The sequence below is a fragment of the Sminthopsis crassicaudata genome, chromosome 1, assembly GCF_048593235.1.
Source record: "Sminthopsis crassicaudata isolate SCR6 chromosome 1, ASM4859323v1, whole genome shotgun sequence".
NCBI classification, from domain to species: Eukaryota; Metazoa; Chordata; class Mammalia; order Dasyuromorphia; family Dasyuridae; genus Sminthopsis; species Sminthopsis crassicaudata.
In genome coordinates this window covers 497,345,347-497,358,711 of record NC_133617.1, presented here as the reverse complement: position 1 = coordinate 497,358,711, position 13,365 = coordinate 497,345,347, and the positions used below count along the sequence as shown (strand labels likewise).

The following is a 13,365-nucleotide window of genomic DNA, read 5'->3' as shown; positions in this document are numbered from 1 at the left end:
GGAAACTTTTCCCCAATTAAATGCTAACAAAACTGATAACTGAGGAAAGCAATATTTAAATATATGAAATACTTAGATTGATAAAAGATGAAATAGATTATTAAGTAATCCAATATCTGAAAAAGAAACCGAATAATCCAAAAAAGGAGATCCCAAAGGAAAAACACCACAGACCTAAGATGGATTTATAAATTATGTCAACCAAAGTGACAAATAATTGGAATGTAAGATAAACTGTTTGCAATAAGACTAGAAGACACTTTTCCAAATATTTTACAAATATAGTCTCAATACCTAAAGTATGGAGAGAAAGAAAATTACAGATCAATTTCTTTATGAACATTGATGCAAAAATTTTAAATAAAATATTTGCAAGGAAGCTACAATAAATATTCGAAAGATTACAATGTATGACATGGTCAGAGTTATACCAGGAGTGTGTATATATGTGTGTGTGTGTGTGTGTGTGTGTGTGTGTGTGTGTGTGTGTGTGTGTGTGTGTGTATGTATATATACATATTTTAAAAATACAGTGTTTTGAACTATTTGAGTAAATACTAGAACTTTTTAAAAGTCTCATGGTCTCTGGAATTACTATTGAAATAATTTTTACTATTCCTTCATGTAAATTTTCTTTCAGTTGGTGCAGTACCAGTACTTTCCAAAGAATTAGCAACATCAGTGAAAAATCACCGGTTAAATCAAGTGATGTCTCCTCATAATCCATTGGATTCCAGTTCTCCTTTGATAAAGAAAGGCAAGCAAAGGGAAATACCAAAGGCTAAAAAGCCAACATCCCTGAAAAAGGTATAGTATGGATTTTACTTTATGCAAAATATTAAGAAAATTGGTGAAAGGGTCTTCCAACTAATTGATGTTTAAATTTTATTCTTGTTTACCATTTTTATTTTGTAAGGATTTAGTTTTAAGGGACATCAGCTTTTAATAACTCAGTATATTAATTGGATTGCAAAAGAATACACGACATGAGTTCAAAATATCTTCCCAATATACATATTATATGTTTAGGGAAAATTATTTCGCTACTTAAGAGGGAAAAATTCTTAGGACTATTTTGAACTAAAATGTACATGCCAGTGATTATACCTTAAATGTACTTTTTTTTCTTTGAGAGTGGCATAGAAAATAGAAGTAAAAAACATTAGCAGCTTTTAGTCTTTTAATTTGTAGATTTGTGATACCATTTATAGTTATATATTTTGTTTTACATCCCCTATCTCTTATACTCTCTAACATTACTTTTTAATTGAGAGCTGGTTCATTTTCATCTGTTCAGTAACAATAATAACTACAATTCATATAAATCTTTCAGGCTTACAAAATGCTTTACAAGTATTATTTTACCATATCCTCATCACATCCATAGGAAAACATTATCATCCTCATTTTACAAATAAGAAAACTGAATCAGTGGTTAGTGACTTGCTTAAATAAAATGAAGCTGAAGGACTACATGAAAGCATCAGTAGGCATGAACAGTAGGTTCTGGTGTGCATTATAAAATGTGTAATGATTTATGTAATTGAACAGCAAAAGCATGTTTTGTTTCTTTGAGTATTGGCAGCATTAATTTTTCCCCAATGGAAACTAGTCTTTTTGAGACTCTATTTCATGCTTGTTTATCTCACAGCTATTGTTGAATTTTATTTTAAAGATTATTTTGAAAGAGCGAGAAGAGAGAAAACAGAAACATCTTTTAGAACAGCTTTCAGTTCCAGCATTTGCTCAGAGGGTTGAGCAAGATTCGGTGCATAACAATCAATCACCTGATCAAGTTACTCAGTCAGGTATTGTTTTCTCTTTTTTGGGGTTACTTCTTAAATTTTGAAAATAAATAGCAGGAACAGTAATAATAAATGGGGTATGGCCTGTGCTTGGTATTATTATAGACAGATAATAAAAATAGCTAACATTTATGTAGCTTTTGTTTGTGTGCCAGCCACTGTGCTAAACGCTTTATAATTATTAACTCATTTTCTCCTTACAACAACCCTCAGAAATGGTTGAAATTTATATGTCACTCCAAAATATGCCACAAAAAGAATTAGATAGAAGTATAATTTAAACTTCATTCAATTCAAGGTAGTATCATTTTTCTTTAGACCCAAATATTTCGGATCCTATATTACTTATGAAAACTGATTATTTTAGTGCATTTTGCTTAGTAATTGTTAATTTTCAAGTGTGATGTTTTTGTTCCTGTATGTGTTTGAGTATTCCATTAAGAGGACTTCATTAATGATTGACTTAATACTCTTCTGTATTTAGACGGCTGTTGCCTTGGTTTAGGTCATCATCACCTCTTCACTTATACAATTAAAATGGTGTCCTAATTGATCTTTCAGCATTAGATCTCTTCTTATTCCAATTCATCTTCTTCACAGTTACCAAAGTGAACATTCTCATAAATATCTTTGTCACTTTTCTACTTGAGAAACCTTCAGTGATTCTTTTTTGCCTCTCAGATCAAATAGAAATCTATATTTAAGTTTTATTGATAATGGTGGCCTTTTTTTTTGGGGGGGGGGCCCTCTCTTTCTCTTTCTCTCTCAAACAATTGGATATAAGTTTCTTGACATCAAGAACTGTTTCTTTTTTTTTTTTTTTTTTTTTTTTTTTTTTTTGGTCTTTGCATCCTTAGAATCTCATCATAGTGCTTGGCATATTGTAGGAACTTAATAAATGTTTGTTGCTTATTTGTTTGTTGCCATGATATGTAGACTTTTTTTTCTTGTCTCAAGCATCTAATAGAGATAGAAACTAGACTTGTTATTTCATTTGTGCTTTTCCTATTTGGGTATAATTTTATAACAAATTATAATTTGGATCTTATAAAATGATGATAATGGGGGAGGATCACATATATATAGCATTCTAAGTGTTTCAGATGTATATTTCAAATGTACAACCCTGTTTTATTGAAGATACTAAGGCTTACAGAATGACACTTAGTCTCACACAGCAAGTTTACATCTGGAACATTATTTAAATTTATATTTTTCTGATTTTAGATGAGAAAATTTTGTCTGGCAGTGTAAATTAACATCTTTATAAGTATAACCTTGTAGAGCTTATAGTAGGTTTAATGCCCTGTGATCTCATGGATATGGATATTCCATCCAGTGATCCAAATTGGCATCTTGTCTGGAATTTAGAATCTTAGAGAGTCACCTGGGAGCACAGAGAGGTTTTGTTATCTGCTTATAATTACATTAGCTAATATCTGTCACAGGCAGGACTGGAACTTAGGACTTTCTAGGTTATGATTAGCTCTATCCATTATTCAAAGACACTTAACACTTATAAAGTAGTCTATATGTCTTTTCATTTGATCCTTAAGAAATCCTATAAGGAAGATATTTCAGCTTTTATAATTCTAATTTTACAAATAAGAAACCAAAGTTCAGAAAGATTAATTTACTTCTTTCAACTCCAATAAGTACCTCGTAAGAGGTAGGATCCAATTGTTAGTCTGACGATTGTTAGTCTTATGAACGACGATTATTGTTGCTACTTTTTTCAGAACTTTGTTCAGCTATTTGAGTTACATTATTTTTATATTTTAGAAGTATATGCATTATAAGATAACAAAAGTAAGCCAACTTCTGTATCTGGAGGTACTGGGTAGTTGACATTTGGAATTGTTCAGGGCTTTATGATTTGCAAAGTGCCACAACAACCCTGTAAGGTAGGTCGTACTTTGTTGTCCCCATTTTATATAAATAAGGAAACAGAAACTCAGAAAGTTAAAACATAGTGCATTTCACACAGTTGAAGGAGGTTGGGCTTTGAAGGAATGGGAGAGGGGAAGGAATGTTGACTTTTCTGTTTGTACATATTAAATTACACAAAACTTTTTTGTTTTAGATTTTGAGCAGATAGAAGAAACAGAAGAATCAGTCACTGAGTCTTCTACTGCTGAAGTGGAAAACACATCAGAAAAACCCCTAGATAGCCATGCACTCCAGCATGATTCAGAAGTTCATCCCATTATTTCACAGCCAGTTTCTCCTTTTCCAAAGATCCATAGTAGGAGATTCAGAGAGTGAGTATATAGGAAGCCTCTGTACTATCATTAATTTATAATGAGATCTCTATAAGAAACTTTAACATAGTATTAAGTCCATGTGAAAAAGAAATTAACTAGTGTATCTTTTTAGCTTTTATCTTCTATTGTAAATGATTGCTTTTTTGCAATATATTCTGACATTGTAAACAACCATAGTTTTACAAATATGCTTATTCACCATAATTCCAATTAGTTCTTTGGCACAAAAACTTAGCTGATTTACCAAATTGACAAACATTATTATAAGATGTGTTAGGGAGAAGTCCTAACTATCTTGTTTCCATTTATATCAACTAAAACTTATATCCTGTAACAGGATAGGAATAAATACTAAGCCTGTGATCTCAGTGGTGTGAGGATCCTTTGGTGAAAAATCTTACCATTTCAGTTCAGTAGCACTTTTCTGCAACTTAAAAAGTTCTAGAGAGTTGGCTGGAACAATGAGAGATTTAATAACTTCCTCAGGATCACGTAGTTAGTATGTCAGAAGTAGGTCTTTAACACAGATTTTATATCTTTGAGGTCTCCTCTCTGCATATGCTTAATGGATAGTTTATAGTAAAGAAGTCCTTTAACCAGACTTGAGGGTAAGGATGGAGGTGATATAGAATTATATAAATTCTAATGAAAGTGGCTTTGTGTCTTTCTAACACATCTGGGTAGATTTAAAAAAAAAGTCTTTTGTTACATAATTTTTCCTTCTCAATCATCCCTTTCTCCCTATAAACTTAATTTGATATGAAGCAAGCCAGCAATTAGAGTATTTAGAGGTTTCAAAGTCTAGCAGTTGAAATGGACAGAATTGGGGCTAATATTCACAGCTGAGTCTGAACATCTAATGCAGGAAATGATTTAAGAACTTGATGATGAAAGAGTGGAAATGACAGTTGGAATCAAATTTCTAATGAACACTATTTGAAGTAAAATTTCCTGAAGAACCTTTTGATTTATATAATATTTTTTAAAAGATTGTTGTGTATTATCAACTGATATATAATCCAGACAAAGTATAATTTTTAAAAATCATTTGGTGCTTCTTCTAGTTATTGCAGTCAAATGCTTAGTAAAGAAGTTGATGATTGTGTGATGGATCTTCTAAAAGAACTGGTTCGTTTTCAAGATCGTATGTATCAGAAAGATCCAGTAAAGGCAAAGACCAAACGCCGGCTTGTGATGGGACTCAGAGAAGTGCTCAAACATTTGAAACTCAAAAAATTAAAATGTGTTATTATTTCTCCAAACTGTGAAAAAAGCAAATCAAAAGGTATGTGCCACTGACCATTTTAATGAGCTTAAGGAACATGAGTTCTTTGTAAGAATTTTTGTCTGTGTAATCTAATATCAAATGAGCATGAATTTGACCAGTTTAGAGAAGTTAACTAAAAAAATATGTTTTATATATTCTCAGCAATTCATTTTTTGGTTCCACTATGAACTGATCATAGAAGGAATCTTCATTTATGTAAAGAAAATTTACCCAATTAGGCCTAGATTATCTAGAGCCCTCAACATTTGGAGAAAGACTATAGGTTTAGCCAGTGATCCCTATGTGTAGTTTTGACCCCCTTTAAAAAAAAATTCTTATAAAAATTTTATTTTAATAGAATAATTCTTCCATCCTGTATTAAAACAATTTTTAAGATTTTTTTAAGTTTTGAGTTCCAAATTCTATTTATTCCTGTTTTCCAATCTTTCTCCACTCCATGAGATCATAAGCTGTCATATAAAAATTATACTATGCAGTTATGTAGAACTTTTTTTTTTTTTTGCTGAGGCAATTGGGATTAAGTAAAAGTCATTCACAATTCTTTATTGTATAATATTGATATTACTGTATACAATGTTCTCTTGGTTCTGTTCACTTCATTTTGTATCAGTTGATGTGAATCTTTTTTGGTTTTTCTGAAATCACCTTCCTTAATTATCATTTCTTATAATATTTCATAATAATAATATAATATAGCTTGTTTAGCCATTTCTCAGTTGATAGACATCCCCTTGATTTCCAATTCTTAGCCAACATAAAAAGAGCTGCTACAAATATTTTTATAAAGACAGATTCTTTTCCCTTAAAAAAAATTATCTTTGGAATACAAGCCTAGCAATGATATTGCTGGATCAAAGTAATAAACACAATTTTTTAGACCTTTAAGCATAGTTCCAAATTGTTTTCCATAATGGTTAGTTCATTTCACAACTCGCCCAACAATGCATTAGGGGTCCCAGTCTTCTCATATCCCCTCCAGCATCCAACATTTTCTTTTCTTTTTTTTAATCATGTTAGCCAATCTGATGTGGCTCTTTTAAATGTAATTTCCTTCCCCCTCTTCCCTTCTCCCCCCCCCCCCCTCCCCACTCCCTTTCTCTTCCTGTAGGTTTTTGTTGGGAATATATAGAAATGATGTTGATATGTGGATTCATTTTTTATTCTTCAACCTTGCTGAAATTATTATTTTAGATATCTGTAAAAATCAGTAATTTAAATTTCACTTTATGCTTATTCTTTTGATTTCTTTTTCTAGTCTATATTGTTATATGTAGCACTTCTAACACAATATGACGTAGTAGTGGTGGTGATGATAGACATCCTGACTTTTCTCAAATTTTAATAAAAAGACCTCTAATTTCTCTCATTACATATAATGCTAGGTCTTAAATAGTAGCTGAAGACCTGAGTTCAAATCCAACCTCAGACATACTTTGTACCTATGTCACCCTGGGCAAGTCATTTAACCTCTCTTTACCTGAATCCTGAATCTCTGCTTTGTTGTAAGAAAATGGCAAACCACTACAATATCTTTGCTAAGAAATGGTTCACATCTATGAAAGGTCGTACACAATTGAATGATTGAACAGCAGTACCAATGTATTTTTATCTGTTTTTGTTTAAAATTTCTCTATTACATTTTAATCTGGTTCAAATTGGTACTTGGGAGTTTTGTGGGCCACTTATATGATCTTTTAATTTCTTTCTAATATTGCTGATATTTTACTTGAATTTTTGTATCAGTATTAATTAGTTTTTCTTTCTGTTTTGAATTTCTCCAACTTAGATATCAAAACTATATTTTATAGAAAGAATTTTTGGGGACCTCTTAAAATTTGTTTTTAAGGAGTTAATGTAATATTAGAGTCATCCTTTGAATGTTTTGACAAGATGTTTGACTTGGAAGATGTTTTTAGAATGTATTAAAGTGAATAGTTTAAAAATCATACTTCTCCTTTCTTCTAATGAAAATGAATGTAATTAAGCCATAAAGCTTTTAAAGGATACTGGTTCAATTGATGTAATGTGTTTGCAGTGAAAGGTGGCTTTCAGTTTTTTAAGATGACATATAGATTCTTGCTATTTTCATTTCATTTTCACCTAATATAAAAAGTAATTGATTCTGAAGAATAATTTGGAACTGTGCCCAAAAGGCTATAAAACTGTGCATGTGATCATCCAGCAATACTACTGGGTAGTATTTTTATGGTGGCAAAAAATTGGAAATTGAGAGTTGGGAAACAGTTGTACAAGTTGTGGTATATGACTTTCTATAAGAAATGATGGGCAGGTATGATTTCAGAAAAACCTGGAAAGACATGAACTGATGATGAGTTGAAGTGATCTTAAACCAGGAGAACACTACATAGTAACAGCAACATAATATGATGATCAACTATGTTAGACTTAACTCTTGTCAGCAAAAGTGATCAAAGATGATTCTAAAAGACTTGTGATACAAAATGCCATCCACATGCAGAGAAAGAATTATGAAGTTTGAGTGCAGAGAGTGAAAATAATATACTTCTTTCTTTTAATTTGTTTTTTCTTTTTTTCCTCTTTTGGTCTAATTTTTCTTGTACAATAAGACTAATGTGGAAATTTAATGTTTATTTAAAATTTAATGTTTTAATATAGAAAGTTAAAGTTTAATGTAATAGTACAGCCTATAATAGATTGCTTGCTTGTCTTGGAGAGGGAAGAAGAGGGAGAAAAAATTTAGAATTGAATATCTTACAAAAATGAATGTTAGTATAAGCAAAATTATATGATGGTCAATGATGATAGACTTAGCTCTTCCTAGAATACAGTGATCCAAGACCTTCTGATAACCTGGAATGGAAAATGCCATTTGCATTTAGAGAGAGAACTATGGAGACTGAATGTGAATCGAGGCATAGTTTTCACAATTTTTTGGTTTGTTTGCTTTTTCTCTTGTTGTTTTTTTTTTTTTTTCTCCCCCTTTTGGTGTGATTTTTCTTGCACAACATGACAAAGAGGGAACTGTGTTTAAAAGGATTGTACGTGTATAACATATATAAGATTTCTTGATTTTTGAAGAGAAGAGAGATAAGAGAAGGAGGGAGGGAAAATTTGGAACCCAAAATCTCACAAAAATGAATGTTAAAAACTATATGTGTAATTGGAAAAATAAAATAGTATTTTGGGGGGGGGGATGTTGAAAGCTATACATGTAAATGAAAAAAATACTATTAATTGCAAACAAAATAAAATTAATTGGTTTGACTGAAGAGTGTCTTTCATTACCAAACCTAACATGTCATTTTACTACCTCTTTATCACTTCTATGTTCTTTGCTCTAGGTGGGTTGGATGAGACATTGCATACCATTATTGATTATGCCTGTGAACAGAATGTCCCATTTGTGTTTGCTCTCAATCGAAAAGCTCTGGGACGGAGTGTCAACAAAGTAGTACCAGTCAGTGTGGTGGGAATTTTTAGCTATGATGGTGCACAGGTGAGCTTAATTTGTGGTTTTGGTGTTTTTTCCCCTCTTTTGTCTTAGCATTGACCAGTCATCTCTTTACACAGCTTTTCTTAACCTTTTTAGTGACAGGGATCTTTTTGGTGAAGTCTATGGGTCCCTTCTCAGAATACTGTTTTTTTAAATAATTGAAAATGTTCAACTTTGGTTAGAGGTTAGTAAAAAGTTCATGAACTTCCTGAAATTAATTCATTGACTCCAATTTCAGAACCCTTACAAAGATACTCATCTCTGTGAAATTAAATACATCAATTAACACATTTGATTTATGAAGCTCTACCAATTTTTTTTTTCCATATTTCTTCTCATTTACTTTCAATATATCCAAAAGTTAGAGAAGGGAGCATGTGTTATTTATAAATGATAATATAAATTTGGGTCAGTATTGGAGGGGAGTGAGACTATTCAAAGTCCGAACTTAGTAAGTAGGCTGGTGGGCAAACCATAACTGGCATTGTCCCTTTTCTTCTAGTCTCTTTAAGTTAGTTATTACATTATGTACTGTCATGTGAAATACTTATATATATATATATATATATATATATATATATATATATATATATATATATATATATATATATATATATATATATATATATATATATATATGTTGCTTTGCAAATCTGACTGTTCTATAAATCTGTTCGCTGTTACTCCTCTTCCTCCTATATCAAACAAAACACCTTTAGTATCCTTTTGTCTTTGAGAAAAGGTTAGCTTTATTATTGTTTTGGTAGAAAAATTATTTCATTTTCAACTTTGTATGAAGTTTGGAATGTGTAGGATGAATTTTTCTTTAGTTTATTAAAAGGATCTTATTATAAGTAGATTTCTAATTGAATTTTCCAAGGATGTGTCCTTGCCTCATTATTGTTTAACATTTTAAAAAATGACTTAGATAAATGGTTGACTTGCCAACTTTGTAAATGACTTAACCTAAGCAGGTTTGAGATAGCCAGTTCAACAAGTCAGCCAGCAGTTATTAAGCAGTAATGCAATAGTACAGATGTAAAGTGAACTGGATCAGGGTAATGGCAGTGTCAGGAAAAGGGGGTGTTTATGAGAGATGTTACAAAAGTAAAGTTGACAAATCTTGACAAATGATTGAATGTGGGGCTGGCAAGTAATCAAGGATGACATATTTAGGATCACAAACCTGGCAGGTTGGTATTATTCCCTTGACAGTATTAGGGAAATTTGTAAGAAATTTTTTTCCAATGGATGGAAGGAAGGTGGTGTGAGGAGGGAAGGACTTGAAGAATATAATGGGTTCACTTTTGGATATTAAAGATATGGGACTATACAGAGAGGACAGTTAAGTCCATGAAAGTTCATTAGATCACTCAGTGAAGTAGTGATATTGAGGGAGAAGAGAAGTGGTCCCAGCCAAAGATTTGGTGGATATCCATGGATACCCATGGGTGAGTGTGATATGGGTGAAGATTCAGTAAAAGAGATTGACAAGGAGTGATCAGGTAATACCTAATCCTGGTAATAGATAAACCAGGACAGCAAATGAGAGTGAGCTGTGGAACAAAAAACCTATTGAGAAAAGAGGATCAAGGAGAAAAGGATGATTAATTGTATCAAAGGATACAAAGAAATCAAGAATGAGAGATGAGAAATTTCCATTAGATTTGACAGTTAAAAAGTCACTGGTAACTGTAGAGCAAACAGTTTCAATGAAACCATGAAATTGGAAGCCAGATTACAGAGTTAAGAAGAGAATAAGAGAAAAGGAATGGAGATACCAATTGCATATGGTCTTCTCAAAGAGTTAGGAAGGAGAGAAGAAATGTAGGCAAAGTTCATGGAGATGGATGAGCTTTTTGAGGAAAGAGATAAGTTTGTGTTTGTAAGCCACAGAGAAGTAGCAAATAGGGAAAAAATAAATATTGTTGAGAAAATAATTTGTTGTTTAGTACATATTAGAGGGGATGACTTGCTGGGATCTTGCCTTGGGAAGAAAAACCAGCACTTCCAGGGATGAAGGATGGTATATATAATCAGGGAAGGCATCTGAATGATGTGAAATAAGAGGGAAAATGATGGACCTCCTGGTGAAATGGCCTCAATTTTTTCAGTAAAGTGTGAATCAATGTTCTCAACTGAGAGAGTAGGGGTAAGCAGATCCTTGAAAGCTTTGGAGGAAAGATGTGAAAGTTTGGAAAAACTACTATGGTGAATTGAGATAATGAATCTCTTAGATTCATTGAAGTGAATCTAATTCATTTCAAATGAAAAAATTTCCTTGCCACATGTCATAGACCCAGTTGAGATTATGTGAAAAATTATGAGGGCCCCATTGAAATAATGTAGGAGTAATCCTAGTCTTATCTAGGACTTGATGGGACAAGATTGGTAGGATAAGGAGCAAAAGACTGGAGAATGAGTATTGTGAAGAGTTGACTTGATTCACCAAGAGTTAAGATGGGAAAGGGAGAAAAGTGTTGTTAGTGTTGTTAGTTTAGGGGTAATGGCTTGAGAACTTAGGGTAGAGGAATAGGGAATCATAGTGAAGGTGAAGGATAGGTTTGCCAAGGAGGTAGAAAGTTGGAATAATAAAAGATGATCAGATAAAGAAATTCCAGAGTTCATAAAAATGGAAGATGTATTTCTTAATGCTGATTACAGATCAAAAATGCTAATAGATCAAAGGTATGCTACCTTTTTACCATGGTTCTGGACTAGAGGAGTGGTCATGGGAAATGAGTAAGTCAAGGAGCTGATAATTTTTGAGGAAGTATCTATATGTATGGTTGCTTTTTACTACTCAGGCTGCCACTACCTTTCATCAAATCTTCATTTTCTATCTGGATGGCTGAAATTGTTTCCTAATTGATCTAACACAAGTATTTTCCCAATTTAATTTTTCCACAAAGCTGCCAACATAATATTCTTTTAAACTTAGATCTAACCAAGTTTTCTTATTTTTGTCTTGGATCAAATAGGAATTCTTCCATTTGTTTTTTAAATCTCTTCACAGCCTGGTCCCAACCTATCTTTCCAGCCTCATATCATTCTTTTTCCCTCACTACATTCCATACAAACTAGCCTTCTCTGTTTTTACTTATATGTTATATTTTATTATCTCCCATCTTTCTTCCCTTATTTTGACTAATTCCCATGCTTGGAAACTATTCCTTTCCCTCTCCCTCATAGAATTTCTCATATCATTATCATGCTTATACACTGTTATCTACATGAAATCTTTCTTGATTCTCCCCACCTACCAACTATTAATATTCTTCTTCCCTAAACTATTATGTGTTTATTTGAAATATATTTATATATCTTGCTGATGTCTATTCCAATAAAATATAAACTCCTTGCAACCAGAGATTGTTTTATCTTTTTTAAAGATAATGTACTTTATATAATGACTGGCATGAAGTAGATATAATAAGTGAATTAAAGTGAGCCAGAGTCATAATGATGCTATATTTAAGAATACTAATTTAAGGAGGTAGGAATGATTATTCTGAAAAAGAGAAAATGCTGTTGCCAAATGATGGTTTTCAAGGACTGTTACAAAAAGATGGATTAGGCTTGTTCTGCTCAGTTCCATAAGGCAGAATGAGGAACATTTCATATTGCAAAGAGGCAAACTTAGATTTTGATATGAAGAAAAATTTGTAAAAATTACAGCATCCAAAATTAGAAAGGATTACTTAATGACCTCATTAGCTGCTGTTCACTATATGTCTTCAATCAAAAGTTAGAGATGATCACTTAATAGTTTTATTGTAAAGGAGATGCTTATTCAGGTACAGGTTGGAAATGATCAATGAGATTAGTTAGTTTGAACTCTAATTTTGTATTTCCAATTAAGTTTTTACTGAATCTGTTATTAATGACTAAAGTTTGCCTTGGTTTTGAGAAAGATTGTCTCTTCATCTGAGAGGAATGAAAGAGGAAAGAGTGGGGGAAGGTGTATAAGTAACATGAGATAAGAGGGACTAAGAAAAGAGCTTGTGTCACCAGCATCCACAGATTGATTTTTCAGTGAAGTATGAGGTCAAAGAATTAATCACATGCACCCTTATCAGTGTTTAATTGGAGCCTCAGGAAGTCAGTTAACAGACATTTGTTAAAGCACAAGATAATGTGCTGGGATTACAAAGGCAAAAAATAGTGCTCTCTAGGAATCCATATTTTAATAAAGTAAACATATAGATAATCAAGTACACATCTAATATTTTTAGAGTAGCTAGAAGGCAATCTCAAGATGGGAAGACACTAGCAAATAAGGAGACCAATAAAGGTCTGAAGAATGGGATCTTACCAGAATTTTAAAAATTAACAAGGAAACTAAGAGACAGAAATGAGAAGGAATGCATTCAAATATGCTAGAGAGAGAGTGCAGGTATAGTAGATGAATTGTAGCCGGATTGTGGATATCTTGAATTGAGTAAAGTAAAAAAAGATGGAAAGGTAGGAAAAGACCAAGTTGCAAAGAACTTTAAATGCTACATAAAGAACTTTATTACCTCTGTCTGGTGT

At 32.1% G+C, this 13,365-nt stretch overlaps 1 protein-coding gene across 2 annotated transcripts in view; it reads left to right on the top strand.

Annotated features, from left to right (window-relative positions):
• Positions 1-13,365, top strand: part of SECISBP2 (SECIS binding protein 2) — a 54,387-nt gene that overhangs the window by 34,975 nt on the left and 6,047 nt on the right. For both annotated transcript variants that reach the window (XM_074281478.1, XM_074281477.1), the window contains exons 12-16: positions 641-807; positions 1,676-1,808; positions 3,889-4,066; positions 5,134-5,354; positions 8,681-8,835. In XM_074281478.1, coding sequence (XP_074137579.1) covers positions 641-807; positions 1,676-1,808; positions 3,889-4,066; positions 5,134-5,354; positions 8,681-8,835 — 854 coding nt within the window. The remainder of the gene's footprint in view (positions 1-640; positions 808-1,675; positions 1,809-3,888; positions 4,067-5,133; positions 5,355-8,680; positions 8,836-13,365) is intronic.